Source organism: Ictalurus furcatus, chromosome 24 (assembly GCF_023375685.1).
Source record: "Ictalurus furcatus strain D&B chromosome 24, Billie_1.0, whole genome shotgun sequence".
Taxonomy (NCBI): Eukaryota; Metazoa; Chordata; class Actinopteri; order Siluriformes; family Ictaluridae; genus Ictalurus; species Ictalurus furcatus.
This window is the reverse complement of record NC_071278.1, coordinates 9772356-9793261: the sequence shown is the minus strand read 5'-3', so window position 1 is coordinate 9793261 and position 20906 is coordinate 9772356. Positions and strand designations below refer to the sequence as shown.

At 39.7% G+C, this 20906-nt stretch overlaps 1 protein-coding gene across 1 annotated transcript; it reads left to right on the top strand.

Annotated features, from left to right (window-relative positions):
- The first annotated feature begins 259 nt into the window (after window positions 1–259).
- fam83ga (family with sequence similarity 83 member Ga) lies at window positions 260–11090 on the top strand. Its single transcript, XM_053613520.1, has 5 exons — window positions 260–899; window positions 3134–3301; window positions 5887–6011; window positions 7885–10450; window positions 10632–11090. The coding sequence occupies exons 1-5, from the start codon at window positions 438–440 to the stop codon at window positions 11088–11090; spliced, it is 3780 nt and encodes a 1259-aa protein (XP_053469495.1). The 5' UTR covers window positions 260–437.
- The last annotated feature ends 9816 nt before the right edge of the window (window positions 11091–20906 follow it).

Here is a 20906-nt window from a genome sequence, read left to right as displayed (position 1 = left end):
TATATATATATATATATATATATATATATATATATATATATATATATATATATATACATTTATAAAGGCATATCTATTGATGTAGTTTAATGAGCTCAATAGTGAGACTAGTGTGTTATTGTAAAGTAGTTATAATTAAATATATATAAAGCTTTATATATATATATATATATATATATATATATATATATATATATATATATATATATATATATATATATATATATGGCAAACCGTTGGATCTACCAATCTGGCAACACCGTGATAACAGATAAGATGGAAAATTCATTTGTAGAGTTATGTGAATGTGCGCGCTGTGCCACTGCTCCAGCAGCAGGTTAACACACCTTAAGTGTGAGCACATTATACATTTACAATAATGACCTGAACCTGTTTGTAAACTTTTCTGAAAGTTTATTTTTGGGGGGGATTTAGTAATGGCTCTGTCTCAGATTCAGTGTCTAAACGAGCACCATGTTAATTTACGCACTAACGAGTCCAAGCCGGAGTTCCTGTACAGTGAGGAGCAGAGGCTGGCGCTGGAGAGGCTGCTGGATGAAGGTCCGGACTGCTTTCACGAGTTCATCAAGACCAACCGGATTCGGCCATTTTTGTCCGACCTGGAGCTCGCGCAGCTGTCCGCCTCCGTGGAACCCTATTGTCCGGATTTACCCGATTCCTCAGCCGGCTTTGATGGGGACAGTAAAGAGACGCGCTTGTCCTCACTCCAGTACTGGCCGGAGCGCTCTGATGACTCGCTCCCGCAGCTGGAGCTCGGCTGGCCTCAACGCTCGAGCTACCGTGGACTGACCCGCGTCGCAGTGCATGCGCAGCCGCCCCTACACGGGGACGCGCATATTAAAGAGGTCATCAGGAGAACCATAGCACAGGCACAGAAGGTGAGATATTATTCTTAGTCGTAGCAGCAGGAGTAATACCAGTAATCATCATCATCATCATCATTTATAAAGGCATATCTATTGATGTAGTTTAATGAGCTCAATAGTGAGACTAGTGTGTTATTGTAAAGTAGTTATAATTAAATAGCATTCATTTATCTTAGGGTTTATATTAAAAAATAGGGATGCGTGGTGGCTTAGAGGTCAACACGCTTGTCAGTCAGGTCTGGGGTTGTGGGTTTGACTCCTGCCTATGCCCTGTGTGCGCAGAGTTTACATGTTCTCCCCCTGCTTCAGGGGTTTCCTCCGGGTACTCCGGTTTCCTCGCCCAGTCCAAAAGCATGAACTGTAGGCTGATGAACATGAACATTTCCAAAACATGTGGACTTTTTAACACAGAACCCTTGAATTTTTCATTCATATAGGGGCCCTAGGTAGTTAGTCCCATTATTCAATATTCATCCTGCATTGATGCACCTGTTAGTAGTAGTAGGCTATACTAATAGTAGTAGTAGTAATAGGCTATACTAGCAGTAGTACTAGTAGTAGTATGCTATACTAGTAGAAGTAGTAGTAGTAGTAGTAGTAGTAGGCTATACTAATAGTAGTAGTATTAGTAGGCTATACTAGTACTAGTAGCAGTAGTAGTAGTAGTAGTAGTAGTATGCTATACTAGTAGAAGTAGTAGTAGTAGTAGAAGTAGTGGTGGTAGTAGTAGTAGTAGGCTATACTAGTAGTAGTAGCAGTAGTAGTAGTAGTATGCTATACTACTAGTAGTAGTAGTAGTGGTAGTAGTAGGCTATACTAGTAGCAGTAGCAGTAGTAGTAGTGGTAGTAGATTATACTAGTAGTCGTAGTAGTAGTAGGCTATACTAGTAGCAGTAGTAGTAGTAGTAGTAGTAGTAGTAGGCTATACTAGTAGCAGTAGCAGTAGTAGTAGTGGTAGTAGTAGTAGTAGGCTATACTAGTAGTAGTAGTAGATTATACTAGTAGTCGTCGTAGTAGTAGGCTATACTAGTAGCAGTAGTAGTAGTAGTAGTAGGCTATACTAGTAGCAGTAGCAGTAGTAGTAGTGGTAGTAGTAGTAGTAGGCTATACTAGTAGTAGTAGTAGATTATACTAGTAGTCGTAGTAGTAGTAGGCTATACTAGTAGCAGTAGTAGTAGTAGTAGTAGTAGTGGTAGTAGTAGTAGTAGGCTATAATAGTAGTTATAGCAGGCTATACTAGTAGCAGTAGTAGTAGAAGTAGTAGTAGTAGTAGTAGTGGTAGTAGTAGGCTATAATAGTAGTTATAGTAGTACTACTAGTAGTAGTAGTAGTAGTAGGCTATACTAATAGCAGTAGTAGTAGTATTAGTGGTAGTAGTAGTAGTAGTAGGCTATAATAGTAGTTCTAGTAGTACTAGTAATAGTAGTAGGTTATACTAGTAGCAGTAGTAGTAGTAGTAATAGGCTATACTAGTAGCAGTAGTAGTAGTGGTAGTAATAGTAGTAGTAGTAGTAGGCTATAATAGTAGTTATAGTAGTACTAGTAGTAGGCTATACTAGTAGTAGTAGTAGTAGTAGGCTGTAGTAGTAGTAGTAGTAGTAGTAGTAGTACTAGTAGTACTAGTAGTAGTAGTAATACAATTAATTAATTTCCTTTATTGAAATCTCAGAATGTAAACACTATTTAGAAAGGTGCTGTGTTGCACACATTAGTCCTAACATCAACACTCACGTTCTCAAACAGCATGATTTATATAAGTGAAATTGCTGAGTATGATAAACAAAAACAATTTGAAGCCCATCCCTAGATCAGAATGAACCCAAGGTACAGGTAAAATTAAATTCAAATGATCAGTAAATATTTTTTTACTAAAATTAATGTTCTTAATTAGAAACAAACACACATATAAAAATGTACCCAGCCATACTCACAACTTTTATGAAGTAATGAAGATATGCAAGTCAAAGTCCAACATTCATAGTCATTCATAGTAACTCTGTAACAGTAAACAGTTAGTAACCCTGAGTTTAGATAAAGGTTACTATAGATACAGAGTCCAATATTTATCAATATGACAAACAAACAAAGTGTTACTACCTGCTTTGAAATATGCTTATGAGTTCGTATCCTTAAGCGAGATCTAAAGAGGTTTTGCAGAATTGTCTTCCTCTGGTTAAAATTTTGTGATCACTGAATTTGGTAAATAACATAATGCAATCCAACCCTATACATTTTCCCATTTACAGGTCATTGCTGTGGTCATGGATTTGTTTACAGACATGGACATCTTTAAAGATCTCTTGCATGCAAGCTTCAAGCGTAAAGTGGCTGTTTACATCATACTGGAGGTTACTGGGGTTCCACAATTCCTGAAAATGTGCGAGAGTGCAGCAATGCACACAGGACACCTCAAAGTATGTCCTGTCTTTTTTTTATTTAGAGCTGAATGTTGCAATAATCTGGGAATTAAATTGCAAAATCACTTTAACAGTGACAGACCCTTCATTTTAAGTGTGACACAAAAGCTACCTTGTTGAATCTTTTCTGATCTGAAGTAGATCTGAGACAGGACAAATGCCTCCCATCAGACCTGAGGTTTGAGACAGAGACAGAACACGGCTGATCACAGATTAACATGCTGAAGCACATTAAGGACATTCCAGAGAAACAGATTTGAGAATGAGATTGGAGGAGTTTGCACGTGTATTGTGTATGCACACACAACAAATCGTGACCTCAGTATTATTATGAGATTCTATCTGGCATTTTGTTGGACAAATGTGTGGGAAGCTAATATTGTGGCTAACATCCAATAGCATTAGTCATAGATAAAACTGATATAAGCTATTTACAAGCAGTGGACTTACAGTAGTGCTTGTAAGTTTGTGAACCCGTTAGAATTGTCGACATATCTGCGTAAATATGACCTAAAACATTAACAGAGGTCGTAAAGGTAGATAAAGAGAACCCAATTAAACAAACGAGACAAAAATATTATACTTGCATATTTATTTATTGAGGAAAATAATCCACTCGTCAGTACAGAACAGCGTCAACTCTGGGATATAGCCTACTACAAGAAGACATTAGTGGTGTTAGAGAAAAGGATCTCATAATACTTATATGTTACTAACCTGACTGATGAGCATGTGGCTTTATGTAGAAGCCTTTAATATATAAAACTGATAATGCTAATACTTTACAATAACAGTGCATGAATAATCATGCACTAATGCCTGAATTAATACTGACTTAAATATGATCTAGGGTGCACAGTGGCTTAGTGGTTAGCACGTTCACCTCACACCTCCAGAGTCGGGGTTTCGATTCCCACCATGGCCCTGTGTGTGCGGAGTTTGCATGTTCTCCCCGTTCTGCGGGGGTTTCCTCTGGGTACTCCAGTTTCCTCCCCCAGTCCAAAGACATGCATGGTAGGCTGATTGGCATGTCTAAAGTGTCCGTAGTGTATGAATGGGTGTGTGAGTGTGTATGTGATTGTGCCCTGCGATGGATTGGCACCCTGTCCAGGGTGTACCCCGCCTTGTGCCGGATGCTCCCTGGGATGGGCTCCAGATTCCCTGTGACCCTGAAAAGGATAAAGCGGTATAGAAGATGGATGGATGGATGGATATGATGTATTGATGAGTTAAAGCTTGTACTAATCACAAACTAATGAAGAGCTAAACTAAACTACGACGCGAGTCTTATGAACTCATGCGTGAATAACGACCACCTTAAGCACATGTTAGGACATGTTTGTTTATTAATGTATTCGTGAACTAAATCAAACATACTCTATTAGAAAGAATATTAATTAAACCTGCATAAGCTCAAATTGTTTATATAATATGCCATATGCAGCTGCATGAACAAACATGGATTACTTTCATATTTTACACTGATCCTCTTTATTGACTGTAGAAAGAGGCACTAATAATAAACACCAATAATCTCTTTTTAATAATAATAATAATAAACAATCAAATATCTCAACGCAATCCAATTAGCTTACTTCTACATGTTAATTAATACATTAATTAATAAACGTGTACTAACATGTACTTAAGGTGGTCATTGTTCACGCATGCTTTCATAAGACTCACATCATAGTTAAGGTTAGCTCTTGTGATTAGTACATGCTTTAACTCAACATTAGTTAATATCTAAGTCGGTATTAATTCAGGTACTAGCAGGCTTGGGGAATAACGCAATACATGTAATGGCGTTACGTAATCAGGACACAAAAAACTGGTAATTGTAATCCGTTACGGTTTCGTCAAAAAAAACAAGTAATCAGATTACATGTACATTTTGTACAAAATGGGAATACTATCAGGATTACAATGTTTTTTTATTTGAAACCAATGAATTAATCTTTTGACATAACACAATATAGACAGCTGCTTTTAATCTCTAAAATAAGCTCTACATAAAAGTATTTTAGATCATATTGCTTATCTCTTGACTTTATTTACATATGTGACCTTTGAAGTAATCCATAAATAATCCGATTACATTACTTTCATATTGTGATACTTGGATTATGTTACTGATTACATTTTTTTATGAAGTAATTTGTAACTGTAACAGAATACATTTTTAAAGTAATGCTCCCAACCCTGTGTATTATTGTACTGTAAAGTGTTACCCAGACATTGTATGGAATATTGTTTGAACATATTACGAACATTTTAAAACAAACACACAAAGGACAGAACACAGAGAGTAATAATGCTCTGAGTTACAGTATACTGTATACACAAAAAGACCTCTAAGCAAGTTCACATTTTATACAGCGTTTGTCTTCAGGGTGTCCTTGTGCTTTATTCAGAATGATGTTCCTGTCAGAAAATTCCAGACATGGTTTACAGTTCAATTCCAGTCATTGTTTACAGTTCACTTCAAACATTTTCACCTGTGAGTTACTTTAAATGTGCACGTAATCACTATGCAGAAGAGCCCTTAATGTTTTGGGGTTTTTTGTCCTGGTACTGTTTAGAACTTGAGAGTGCGGAGTATAAGAGGAACTGGGTTTTTCACTCACTCATCCAAGAAAGTATGTGGGAGCCAAAGTCAAAAATTCATGTTTGTTGATGGAGACAAAGCCGTTTCAGGATCATACAGGTCAGACAATTCACAAACTAGCCTTCCTGGTTTTAATAGCATGAGTTCTGTTTTTGGATATTTAAAAAAAAAAAATCTTTTACAGTGCCTTGGAAAAGTATTTAACCCCCTTGGGAATTGATCAGATATGTCTGAATAACAAATAATAAACACACTTGCAAACCCATGTTCACTTATAGCGAATTTTCAAAGCCAAGAATAACTATTGGTCAGCAAGTGCTTCAAAGAAAATCAAAACATTGAAAAATGCTGCTTGCATAAGTATATTGATAATGAGTATTTATTGGTCACATATACATTACAGCACAGTGAAATTCTTTTCTTTTCTTCGCATGTCATGTAGTTGGGGTCAGAGTGCAGGGTCAGCCACGATACAGCAGCCCTGGAGCAGAGAGGGTTAAGGGCCTTGCTCAAGGGCCCAACAGTGTCAGCTTGACAGTGCTGGAGCTTGAACCCCTGACCTTCCGATCAGTAACCCAGAGCCTTAACCGCCAAGCCACCACTGCCCCAATATTGATAAGATATTGTCTTACAGAGGACACAGTTGACTTACAATTGGCCTTCAACTGTGAAATATTAAAACAGCTCCCACAAAAGACACATCAGTCATTGAAAAAGCTGTTAGTCTGTAGGAAGGAGTCAAAATAAAGACTACAGAGGATTCTAAGGATGTTAAAGATAAGATTTAAGAATTTAAGAACTTAGCAATAGGTTAGAAAATTATAAGATTGGACATCCCAGTAGAAACATTGGATCAATAGTGAGGAAGTGCAAGCTGCTTCACACTACCCAAGCACTAGCTAGGCAAGCCTCTCCCTCGAAACTCAATGCAAAAATAAGGCAGAGGACTGGTGAGGGAAGCCCCAGTGAGGCCAACAGTCACTCTGAAGGACAGAGTACAGTAGTTCAAAGTGGAGTGAAGGTGCACCGGACAACAATATCAAGAGTTCTGCATAATTGAGGACTGTGTGCGAGACTGGCTAGAAAGAAACCTTTGTGAATATGAAAGCATGAGAGTGACCCAGTGAAGATGTGTTTTTTTTTGCTGTGATGCGATCAAAACCGAGATACTGTCTTTGGGCAAGTTTTAAACCAGTTTGTGTGGTTCAAACCTAATGCAGGCCATATCTCAATGAACGGAATCTCTACAGTGAAATATGTTGGTGGCAGCATCATGCTCTGGGGACGCTTTTCATCCTCAGAGCCTGGGCTTCTTGTCAAAAACTTCACTTTTCAGCAGGAAAGTGGTCCCAACGCAGTGCAGGTGTGGTTAAAAACAAAAACATGAATGTTCTGCAGTGGCCAAGTCAAAATCGTAATCCCATTGAGTATCTATGGCACTGTTTAAAAATACAGTCGATAAACAACGTCCAACCAACCTGAAGAACCTCAAACAAATCTGCTAAGAAGAATGACTGAAAATCAGTCCCAAACAGTGTAAGGAACGTACCATAACAGTATTAAAGCTGTCATTGCAGCAAAAGGTGGTTCTGTCAGGTACTAGTCTGTAGTGGTTGAATTCTTTTGCAAATAGCATTTTTCAGGTTTTATTTTTTAAAGATCTGTTGCCAAATAATGTATTTTGAAAAAAATTTTAAGAGCATATTGGTTTACAATTTAAAAAATACTGGTTGGAACTATTTCTGTCAGTGTCATTTGTAATTCAGACGAATCTGATTACTTTTAAGGGGGTTGAATAATTTTGCAAGCTACTGTGTTTCTTGATTTGGTACAATTTCATGGATTGGCTTGAGACAATCATATATGAAATATATAAACGACTTTCAGAGTCTTCATAAATACTTTACATTATGTGTTTTCATCAAGGCACCACATATAATCCAAATGTTGTTGTTGTTGTTTTTTATTTCAGTTTCACATGGGCTGCCTCGAGATTAGACAGGAGCATCATTACCGTGCTCACAGGCCAGGCTGTGGATTTATTTGACCAGTTGTTCCAAGACCTGTATATGATGTCTAATGCCATTAATTTGAACAAGATTAAACTGGAGAAAGAGAAAAAGCTAGAACCCATCACTAAAGCAGCACCTCCTCTGCAGCCCTCAACCGCCATGGCCCTCAAACTCTTCAACCCCAAATACGCTCTGGTCTCTGGCAATGCTGTTGCTAACATCAATCGTGTTAATTCTGAGATGTGCACAGCCAAGAATAACAGCAATAAACTAATGAAGGAAGTGCCAGAAGGTCCTTGCATTCACCCTGGACTGCTCCACCTAGAAAAAGCCAACATGATTGACTACCTGCCTGTTTGGCCTGAGCCAGATCCACCAAGTGATGTCACTGGCTTCATTAATATAAGGGACTGTAATAAACCCCTACAAGCTCACCTCACGCGTTCAGATCTCTTTGAGGTCTCGCAAGTCATCCGATTTAAAGACCCGATCCGCGTGCCACAAGAGTCTCTGTCTGAGAAGGTTTGTCCAAGGCCTACCACTCCAACTGCTGCTTCAGCCAATGAGCAGCCACTTATGCAACCCCAAACTAGACCGGTGGAAGATAGCAAGCACTGCCATCCTCCTAGCAGTCTGAAAGAACAGGCTGTGTGTCTGTCCCCTATTCCAAATCCTAAAACAGCTCACAGTAGCAAGAAGGATGAGAAAGACTCCCCTGTGGATCATGGTATGGAAAAGAAAACTGATGTCTTATCTAAGAAGAGAGAAGAATTGGATATTGAGAATATTATAGCCAGCACTAGTGCTGAGTCATATAAAGATTCCCAAGTATCAGAGAATCCATCCATCCATCCATTTTCTCTACCGCTTATCTTACACAGGGTCACTGGGAACCTGGAGCCTATCCCAGGGGACTCGGGGCACAAGGAAGGGGACACCGTGGATGGTGTACCAACCCATCGCAGGGCACATTTGTACACACACACCCATTCACACACTACAGACAATTTAGACATGCCAATCAGATTACAAAGCATGTCTTTGAACAGGTGGAGGAAACCGGAGTACCCGGAGGAAACCCAGGAAGCACGAGGAGAATTTGCAAACTCCGCACACACAGGACAGAGGTGGGAATCAAACCCCCAACCCCAGAGGTGCGAGGCAAATGTACTAACAACTAAGCCACCGTGCCCCCTATCAGAGAATCCACAGATTCATAATATAACACCATTTTACAGTGTTGGATCTAATACAGTAACAACTCATACTTCAGTTGCACAACCTGAAACTACATCAGACAAACAAAGCTGTGAGAATATTGCAGAAACCATCAGTAATAAAGATATACAAGCCAATCAAAGGAACACACACAAACTCATAGAGACCGATAATATAGACTGCCCAATGCAAAATGGAGAGAGTACCTATTCTGACTACAGTTCTTCTTTTTTATCAGAGGTGTACTTCAGGTGCACTGAGAGTGCGAGTGGTGATTCTCAGATTGTAGGGATGGTTAACAGGATGCCAACTGTCTCCAAGTACCCAGATGAGCAAAACAATGCCTTGTCCTCATTAATGTCTGGCTCATGTGAGGATACATCAAGCCATGACATCATGAAAGAAACAGAAGAGTCTAGGCTCCCATCTGCATCACCAGAAGAGTGTCATGGCCAACACTTAACTGTGGTGACAACTGACAAGTCGGAGTTCACATCACTGAATGGAGGAAATAGTTTGTCTGAATCTGTTTCTATAGCCAATAAAGAGCAAATACAGGAAACAGATTCTACCTCACAACCAGGAACAGAGAGCAAACTACTCCATCAAGTGAAAACTGATGTACAAGTAGCACCCATTGAAAAAAAAGAATGCCTACAGAAGTGTGAATTGTGTTCAGTAGTAAATATGTTTGACATACAACCTGTAGAAGGGAACGACTGTGTCAGATCACAGCTATTAGTAAACAAGTCATTGCTGCAGGATAAAGTAACGGCACCTTATGTGGCAGTGCGGAAAACTGCGGAGGCGCAGTGCATCGTGTTTTCTGACCCACTCAATGTAGTGCCACTGCTGAGATTAAAGCCAGAAACCTGCTCAGGATTCAATTACACATCTAACCTCAAATCTGCACTCGAAGGGAATGATGGCACACACTCGACACCACAGTCAAAACCAGATTCTCTAAACAACAGGTTCCCGAAAAGCCCAAACACTGAAAGAAGTCATGAAGAAGCTTGCAGTTTGCCTTTTCAGGTTAAACCGTTGATTGCAGAGGAGTCAAACCTTGAGCAGGGTATAGAGGTCAAAGATATGGACAGCTCCAATTCAGAACTGAAGGAAATGGCAACAGCGCAAATTGTGGATAAAGCACAGCAGCTAAAACTGAAGACATTGGCTGGCGTTAAGGTCAGACAGCTCGGTGTTGATATCCATCCTTTGAAAAGGAAGACACGGGAGCATATATATGTGCAGCAAGAGAATAACCAGCCTGAGGGAAAGCCTAAGTCAGAGAGAAATGTCCGGAAGGTAAGGATTCCCTCTACAGCTGTGTATCTAACTGCTAAAACAAACATTACCTTTTGAATAATAAAAGCATTTCACTCGCAACTAACAAACTAACAAACAACTAAATCCACAGTTTGTAACTTTTGCGAAAAGTTTTGCAAAATAACTTTGAATTAAATTTGAATTATGTTGCTATTTGCAGCTACATCGGGTATCACCTCAACCTAAACCTATTCCAACACACGAAGTCAAACAAGGTTCAACCAAAGCATCTGTCACCAAGGTCCACAGCAGTGGGGTAACCACTGTAGCATCTGCTGTATCCACACTTGGAGTTCAAAATGATCCACGTGGAAGGCAGTTGGGCCAAAACAGGGCTGCTAATGATCTTCCTGCAACTCCTGCCAAGCTTCCCAGGAGACATACAGCTCCCATCAGGTCAAAGCAAACTCAGCTCAGACCCTTGCAGACAGAACTCTCAGCAGACCATCACTGTTCTTCTCAAAAACAGCCTCAGGCTCAACAGGATAGAATAAGGGTTAACCAGTTACACCAGTCAAGCTTCAGGCAGCGTTCTGCATCAACCCCAAAAACCACAAGAACCTTAAAAGAGAGAATTACTGGCTCCTCTTCTCAAACGAATCAGAAAAAGACTCTTTAAGAGTATTAAAGAGAAAGATAAAACGTGATAACATGTTGCAGGTGCTTGTAAACTGTGTTCTTCATATAGCTTTATATCTGGAATCTGGATGTTGTATGTACACTCACCGTACACTTTAATAGGAACTCTTGTACGCCTGCTTAGTTATGCAGTTATTCAATCAGCCAATCAACATGGCGGCGGCAGCACAATACACAAAATCATGCAGATTCTAATATTCGGCTGTCCAGTTTGGGTGAGTCTGTTCCCATGATAGCTTCAGATTCTTGTTCTTGGTGGACAGGAGTGGAACATGATGTGGTCTTCTGCTGTCAGAAGGTTTGATGTTTTGTTCATACTGAGATGCTTTTCTGCTCACCACGGTTGTAATAGAGTGATTATACGAGTTACTATATCCTTCCGAGCAGCTTCCTTAGATCTCTCTTAGCAACAAGGCGTTTCTCCTCACAGAACTGTCGCTCACTCAGCACCATTCTGTGTAAACTCTAGAGAATGTTGTGTATGAAAATCCCAGGAGATCAGCAGTTGCTGAAATTCTCAAACCAGCCCATCTGTTACCAACAACCATGCCAGGGTTGAAGTCACAGAAATCACACTTTTTCCCTGTTCTGATGTTTGATGTGAACATTAACTGAAGATCTTGACCTGTATCTGCATGATTGTATGCATTGTGCTGATTGGATAACTGAATAAATTTGCAGTTGTACAGGTGTTCCTATGGGATTGCGCCCTGTGATGGATTTCTCACCCCGTCCAGGGTTGTACCCCACCTTGTGCCCGATACTCCCAGGTTCCCCGTGACCCTGTAGGACAAGCGGTATAGAAAATGGATGGATGTACAGGTGTTAATATTAAATTGGCCAGTGAGTGTATATACGTGTATGTATATATCTCATTTTAAGGGTTTGACACGGGCAAACTATTTATGAAGTTCACTGCTTCATGCTTACCTCAATGAATTAATTCTGGAATCTTTCGCTCCAGCTGGCACACAGCAACCAACAACAGATTTACACCGCACTTTCAGTCATTAAAATTACACCACTTATAAATAAATATAAATCATTTTTTTCCTCCTTTTACTTTCTTCAACATCCAGGAGTCTGATTAAAAAATTCTACTAAATTGCGAAACATTACACACAAAAACCCCAGTTTTATTCCTGGACATTCAGAAGATTCAAAAGATCATATGCTATAGTAACCTCCAAATTTGTTTTGATAAAGGTGATCAAGAGCAGTAGGTACGGGAAAGCTTTTTTTTTTTTTTTTAATCAGCCCTTCAATCACAATTTTGTGATTAAATAACAAAAGCAAAGTACAGAAGCAGGCAAGTGTCATGTTACAAAGATGGATACGGAAGCAAGCGCAGATCTTCAAACATTTATTAAACAACAAAACAAAGACACTAAGCCAACTAGGCAGAATACTGTGGCTAAGACTAAACATAAACTATGAAACAAAACATGGTACAGGGACACAGGTCAAGACAGACAATACGTAAGACGAGGAAGCAGTACAAACAGTGGCTATATATATATATATAAGTGCTCCTTAAACAGAAACATGATACAGGAGCAGGGGGTCATGTGACAATGATGTAGTATGGTGCAGTGGCTGCTGGGAAATGAAGTCCAGAGTTACCTCCTTGATATATGACAGCAAGTTTAACTGTTGGAAATATTACATAGGTTTACAATGATGTAGTCTAAAATATATATGGGAAAAGCATGAACAGTATTTGTTGATAACAGTTCTATACACCGACAGTTTTTATTTATTTACAAACTCTTCATTCTTAAAGGGAGTGCTCCTAATCTCAGCTTGTTACCTGTATAAAAGACACCTGTCCACAGAAGCAATCAATCAATCAGATTCCAAACTCTCCACCATGGCCAAGACCAAAGAGCTCTCCAAGGATGTCAGGGACAAGATTGTAGACCTACACAAGTCTAGAATGGGCTACAAGACCATTGCCAAGCAGCTTGGTGAGAAGGTGACAACAGTTGGTGCGAAGGTGACAACAGTTGGTGCGATTATTCGCAAATGGAAGAAACACAAAAGAACTGTCAATCTCCCTCGGCCTGGGGCTCCATGCAAGATCTCACCTCGTGGAGTTGCAATGATCATGAGAACAGTGAGGAATCAGCCCAGAACTACATGGGAGGATCTTGTCAATGATCTCAAGGCAGCTGGGACCATAGTCACCAAGAAAACAATTGGTAACACACTACGCCGTGAAGGACTGAAATCCTGCAGTGCCCGCAAGGTCCCCCTGCTCAAGAAAGCACATATACATGCCCGTCTGAAGTTTGCCAATGAACATCTGAATGATTCAGAGGACAACTGGGTGAAAGTGTTGTGGTCAGATGAGACCAAAATGGAGCTCTTTGGCATCAACTCAACTCGCCGTGTTTGGAGGAGGAGGAATGCTGCCTATGACCCCAAGAACACCATCCCCACCGTCAAACATGGAGGTGGAAACATTATGCTTTGGGGGTGTTTTTCTGCTAAGGGGACAGGACAACTTCACCGCATCAAAGGGACGATGGACGGGGCCATGTACCGTCAAATCTTGGGTGAGAACCTCCTTCCTTCAGCCAGGGCATTGAAAATGGGTCGTGGATGGGTATTCCAGCATGACAATGACCCAAAACACACGGCCAAGGCAACAAAGGAGTGGCTCAAGAAGAAGCATATTAAGGTCCTGGAGTGGCCTAGCCAGTCTCCAGACCTTAATCCCATCGAAAATCTGTGGAGGGAGCTGAAGGTTCGAGTTGCCAAACGTCAGCCTCGAAACCTTAATGACTTGGAGAAGATCTGCAAAGAGGAGTGGGACAAAATGCCTCCTGAGATGTGTGCAAACCTGGTGGCCAACTACAAGAAACGTCTGACCTCTGTGATTGCCAACAAGGGTTTTGCCACCAAGTACTAAGTCATGTTTTGCAGAGGGGTCAAATACATATTTCCCTCATTAAAATGCAAATCAATTTATAACATTTTTGACATGCATTTTTCTGGATTTTTTTTGTTGTTATTCCGTCTCTCACTGTTCAAATAAATCTACCATTAAAATTATAGACTGATCATTTCTTTGTCAGTGGGCAAACGTACAAAATCAGCAGGGGATCAAATATTTTTTCCCTCACTGTATGAATGCCTTGTTATTGCATTGTACTGAAAAGCAACTCTTACAAAATCAGACACTTAGTGTATCACGATGACTTGAAAAACCACCTAATACATGAATGATAGTACACTGAAACTGTTCCTGGGGCCATGGGTGGTACAATGTTTAAAAAGATAACTCAAACCATCTTTGCACTGACCGCACATTTATCCTAGCAGTGGAAAATGCTAGAAGTTAACCGTTTTTACGCTCTATTTTGAAACTTATTGCTTCAGACACGCCCCCTGTAGGGTCTGCACAAGCTTTATGGTTATGCAGCAAGCGAACGTGTCATATCTGCAGCAGGATGCAAACTGCAGCTGTAACGGCAATTGTGACCGCTCGTGTTGAGATCAAGAACAATAGAGAAAGCCAGAAAGTGCATCAAAGGGCAAAAGTGTTTCATCTTAGCATTTAAGATACTGACTGGCGTTAAACTGTACAACAGCATATATGCTTTCAAATTGATCTAAATGCTTTCAGCTGCTTTCTAAACAGCATCACAAGCTCTAATAATTCCCATGTTATGAATAATCCCATTACCTGGACATAAAACAACTTTCACCACTTCTTAATATCAGCATGGAATCAGTAAGTGGGAGTATAGTACATGCAAACTTACTGGGCATCTCTTGAGGAGTTGATAAATAATAATAATAATTAAACCAGGAAGATTCTTCACGAGTATGAAGACATGGATGTGTGCCGTGTGTGTTTTTATTGAGATCAGAAGTGATTTTGAAACTTGCTTGCAAGACTATTCTTATCTATTTCTAGTGAGGCAGATACTTGTTCTTCCCTTTCTTTATTTATTTGGATGAGGAAGAGGAATAAATACCAGACAATTTTGGTACTTCCTCATGAAACTGGGTACAAGTGCAGGCCATGCTGGGCCATGTTCTGTTCGAAGCACAAAGCATAAAATATATAAGGCATCAGTCAAGGGTTGTTTTGCATACCTAGATGAAATCCGAGTTAAGTACAGACACTCCTATGCCCTTGCGTATTGCTGTTAGAAATTCACAGAAATACTCTGCTTCACATCCACCTAAAGAGAATGGCACAATATGTGGATATGGCACAAATCCGACAATTATATCAGCTTCTCTACTGCGCTTACAGAGAAGAATGAGGGACTCACACCCATTTCCTGAAGCAGACTGATACACTAGCAGACACAGCAAAGTTCCAGCAGTCGCACAACTAAAGAGCTGTTGAATGATTCAAATAGAGCTACCAAAGCCATTCTACCAATAATCACAAGACACTGTGGGTTCATTTTTAATACTGGTACAGAGTTTACAGTTGGGGTCATAAGTTTATATACGTCTTGCACAATCTGTAAAAAAAAAAAGGGATAAAGATGTTTCCATATAGACATAGATAGTCCACGAGGCACAATAATAACTGAATTCACACAAATGAACCAGTTCAAAAGTTTACATACGCTCGATTCTTAATACTGTGTGTCGTTACCTGGCCTGGATGATAACGATAACAATAAGATATTTACATTTCTACATATAAATTTACACCATTCAGTTGTTCAAAACTTCCACCCCCCTGTCTCTTAATGTATTATGTTGCCTTCTTGAGAATCAGTGAATGATTGCACCTTTTGTAATAGTTGTGTACGAGTCCCTCATTACATGCAAGGAGTTGCAAAATGATATTCATTGTGTAAAAGATTGTTAATTACAAAAACCTTCTGCCACTTACCGCTGCTATTTAGCTATTTAAAAAGAAACGTTGCTACTTTTATTATTCATGGTTATAATTCTGTGCAGAACGGTCTTTGCTCTTTGGGCTGAATGTATAGTAAAATTCAAAATATGCCATATCTGTAAGTGCTGTGGATAAAACTGGCCAATGATCATTAAAAACCACTCGAAGCATAAATCATTTTGAAATGTATTCGTTGTACTGTATCTGTGAAGCATTTGATAAGCCAGCCCTGAAAACCACTAAACCACTAATGGGTTTCATGGTGTAATTGTTTTTACAATAAGGTCAACATTAAGAACAGGTACTGCTTATGGAGTTGGATAACCATCAGCAGTAAAACTCATCAGTGCCACGATTCTGCAATTTAATTCAAAAAGTGGAACTTTCATATATTGTAGATTCATTAGACTTAAAGTGAAATATTTCAAGCCTTTTTTCTTGTTTTAATCTTGATGCTTACGGCTTACAGCTCATGGAAATCAAAAATCCAGTATCTCAAAATATTAGAATAAAGAATTTATAATACAGAAATGTCGACCTTCTGAAAAGTATGTTAATTTATGCACTGATACTCGGTCAGTGTTTTAATCCTTTTGCAGGAATTACTGCATCAATGCAGCGTGGCATGGAGGCAATCAGCCTGTGGCACTGCTGAGGTGTTCTGGAAGCCCAGGTTGCTTTATAGCGGCCTTCAGCTCATCTGTATTGTTGGGTCTGGTGTCTCTCATAGATTTTCTATGGGGTTCAGGTCAGGCGAGTCGGCTGGACAATCAAGCACAGTAATACCATGGTCAGTAAACCAGTTACTAGTAGTTTTGGCACTGTGGGCAGGTGTCAAGTCCCGCTGGAAAAGGAAATCATCATCTCCATAAAGCTGGTCAGCAGATGGAAGCATGAAGTTCTCTAAAATCTCCTGGTAGACGCTGCATCGACTCTCGACTTGAGAAAACACAGTGGACCAACACCAGCAGACGACATGGCACCTCAAATCATCACTGACTGTAGAAACTTCACACTGGACTTCAAGCAACTTGGATTCTTTTCCTCTCCACTCTTCCTCCAGACTCTGGAACCTTGATTTCCGAATGAAATGCAACATTTACTTTCATCTTCCCCGTGATTGAGGTTGTGTACTAAACCAGATTGAGAGATTAAAGGCTCGGGAAACCTTTCCAGGTGTTCTGAGTTAATTAGCTGATTAGAGCTCTTCTCAGGTCGACATTTCTGTATTATAAATTCTTTATTCTAATATTTTGAGATACTGGATTTTTGGATTTCTATGAGCTGTAAGCCGTAATCATCGAGATTAAAACAAAAAAAAGGCTTGAAATATTTCACTTCATGTGTAATGAATCTAGAATATATGAAAGTTCCACTTTTTGAATTAAATTACAGAAAACAAAATTAGCTAAAATTCTAATTTTTTTGTGATGCACCTTTTCTCAAGTTTTAAAAAAGACATCATGTCCTTCAGCCACTGGGAGATGGATGGATATTTAGCAGACTTCTAATGCAACAGTAGGGAATGTCTTGCTATTAGGGATGTGAAAGCGATAATATCTTTTCGTACCGAGCTCAATGGAACTGAGGCATCAGGAATCCCAAATATAGCAATGAATGGGCAAGGTTTTAAATCTACCCTGAGAATAGTGGACATGATAGTAAAGAAACCAGTCCAAAAACCATGGAGATCAGGGCAAAAGAAAAACATATGGCCAAGATGACAGGGAGAGCCATGACATTTATCACACTTGTCCTCTACTTCTGGATATATTACAGAAAGTCTCGACTTGGACAGATGGACTCTGTGTAAAACTTTGAACTGGATGAGTCCAAGACGAGCCCAAGAAGTGGTAGACTGTACCCTCCCTATAGCACGTTCCCAACACTCCTCATTTATCTGTACTCCTAACTCCATTTCCAACGCATTCTTAATTTTGGTACTCGCCTCACTACCTAGCGCCAGAATAAAATCGTATATCCTAGAAATCATTCCTCTCTGATGTGGATTGTTTGAAAACAAGCTTTCCCAAGCCTGTTCAGGAGGCGCAGAGTGGAAATCAGGAAAACATCTAGAAACGAAATTCCGAATATTAAAAAATATTATAAGATAATAATAAAATTATCAATTATAAAATAATAAGAAAATAACGAAAGAGATGCATCACAGGGAGGTCATAAGTAGATGACAGATTGACAAAGCTAACAAAGACACCATCGGCATACAGATTTTTAACTTGTTTAATGCCCTTTCATACCACACTGAAAATGTAGAGTCCAAACACGATGGAGGAAATAAGTGGTTGTTGTATAAAGGACCCAAAGAGGATGCACCTATAAACTTAAAGTGCCATCTAAATTGATACCAAATCTTAAGTGTGTTAAGGAGAATTTGATTATCAGTATATAGGGAGTTTTGTAGGTAGAGAGGAAAAAATAAAGCAGGTAAAGAGGATTCCCTACAAGATGATAGTTCCAACTGACACCAAGAAGATCCAGGAGATTTAACCCAGTAGCAGAGTTTATGAATGTGCACAGCCCAGTAATAGAATTGAAAATTGGGTAATGCAAGTCATCCACTAAGTCTACATCCCTGCAATAAAGATTTACGAACCCTTGGTGGCTTCCCAACACAAATAAAAGAACTAATTATTTTATCCAATGAATCGAAGAATGATTTTGGCAGAAAAAGAGGAACTTGCTGGAACAAGAAAAGAAACTTCGGTAATATATTCATTTTGACGACATTGATCCTGTCAATTAGAGAAAGGGGGCGGTTACCCCAACTCTGAATGTTGGATTTAACCTTTGAGATAAGGGGAGTGAAATTAGCTGATAAAAGATTAGATAAAGAACGTGTCACGTTGATACCTTGGTATTTAAACCCTCACTGAGTAAATCGAAAAGGTAGATCTGCCTGTTGGAGAGAAAATGCTGCAGTATTGACAGGAAAACAGTCGCTTTAGTCCAAATTTAATTTATAACCCGAGACAAAACTGAAGGTTTCCAGAACACCCAAGACAGCAGGCATAGACGCAATAGGATCGGTTACATACAATAACAAATCATCAGCATATAGCGACAATTTGTATTCGATACCGTATCAAACTATTCCTTTAAACAAGTGAGAAGATCTTAATACGATAGACAGAGGCTCGATAGCGACAGCAAAAAGCAGAGGGGATAAAGGACAGCCTTGGCGACACCCTCGTCCGAGAGCAAAATAATCCGAATAAATATCGTTTGTCTGAACCCTGGCTTTAGGGGATGAGTAAAGGAGGCGAATCCAAGAAATAAACTTATCCCCGAATCCGAACTTCCTCAAGACTGCAAACAAATACTCTCACTCAACCCTATCAAATGCTTTTTCAGCATCTAAAGAAATGACAATCTCAGGAAGCTCAACCGAATGCTTTGAATAAATGATATTAAAGAGTGTACGGGTACTGGAAAACAATTGACGTCCCTTTATAAAACCGTTCTGCTCCTCAGATATAATATAAGGGAGTATGTTCTCTAAATGAGATGCCATTACTTTCGCCAACACCTTTACATCTGCATTAAGCAGAGACAGCGGTCTATAAGAAACACAGGAGGTTGGATCTTTACCCTCCTTAAGAAGGAGAGCTATAGTGGCTTGTGTCAGAGTTGGAGGCAAAGACCTACATTCCAAGGATTCGTTGAACACAGATAAAAGCAATGGTGCTAATTTTCCAATAAACGTTTTAAAAAATTCAATTGGAAACCCGTCCGGGCCAGGAGCTTTGTTAGATTGCATAGTTTTAACTGAATTAAAAAAATTTCAAGAGAGAGTGGGGAGTCCAGTTGCATGGCAGTATTCGAATCAATAACAGGGTTACAAAGATTTTGAAGGAATGCATTCACTTTAGCATTGTCTGTGGGAAATTCGGATTTATAAAGTAAGGAGTAAAACGATTTAAAAGTAGCATTAATTTCCATGGGATCTGTAGTGACGATATTATAAGTGTTTTTAATACTAGGTATGAGATGGGAAGTGGTCTGTCGCCGTAGCTGATGTGCCAGTAAACGACTCGGCTTGTCGCCATGTTCATAGTAAGAACCACGTGTACGTAACAACAAGCGCTCCGCCTCTTTTGTCGAAATAAGATAAAATTCTGCCTGTAAGTCGAGAAGCTGTTTAAGAAGTTCTGGAGAGGGATTCAATGCATATCTCTGATCGAGGTTAATGATTGCAGATGTGAGTTCATTAACCCTAGCAGTGCGTTTTTTATTACAGAGAGCGGAGTAAGAAATAATCTGCCCTCTGAAATAGGATTTAAGTGTCTCCCATAACAATGAATAAGAGGTGGAGTCATTCTGATTGAAGAAAAGAAAGTCATCAATAGAAGTAGAAATGAACTCACAGAATGTTTATATTATTATTAACAACTTATTTTAGCACGTTCGCCTCACATCTCCAGGGTCGGGGGTTCGAGTCCCATCGTGGCCTTGTGTGTGTGTGTGGAGTTTGCATGTTCTCCCCGTGCTGTGGGGGTTTCCTCCGGGTACTCCGGTTTCCTCCCCCAGTCCAAAGACATGCATGGTAGGCTGATTGGCATGTCTAAAGTGCCCGTAGTGTATGAATGAGTGTGTGAATGTGTGTGATTGTGCCCTGCGATGGATTGGCACCCTGTCCAGTGTGTACCCCGTCTTGTGCCCCATGCTCCCTGGGACAGGCTCCCGGTTTCCCCGTGACCCTGAAAAGGATAAAGCGGTATAGAGGATGGATGGATGGATGGATATCAACTTATTTTGCAGATTCTGCAAGGGGTATGTAAACTGTCAATTGTATATACATACTGTGAATTGACTGCCCTCTTGTGACTTAAACTGCTACACTTTGTCCATTTCAATATACACAAAAAGTAATAGTAGACATGTAATTAAATCAAACAGTGATAT

Excerpts from the sequence above, each read along its gene's own strand:
- fam83ga (XM_053613520.1), top strand. The coding sequence starts at position 438 with ATGGCTCTGTCTCAGATTCAGTGTCTAAACGAGCACCATGTTAATTTA. Across the intron at positions 900-3,133 it reads CCATAGCACAGGCACAGAAG|GTCATTGCTGTGGTCATGGA; the intron begins GTGAGATATTAT and ends TCCCATTTACAG. Across the intron at positions 3,302-5,886 it reads TGCACACAGGACACCTCAAA|AACTTGAGAGTGCGGAGTAT; the intron begins GTATGTCCTGTC and ends GGTACTGTTTAG.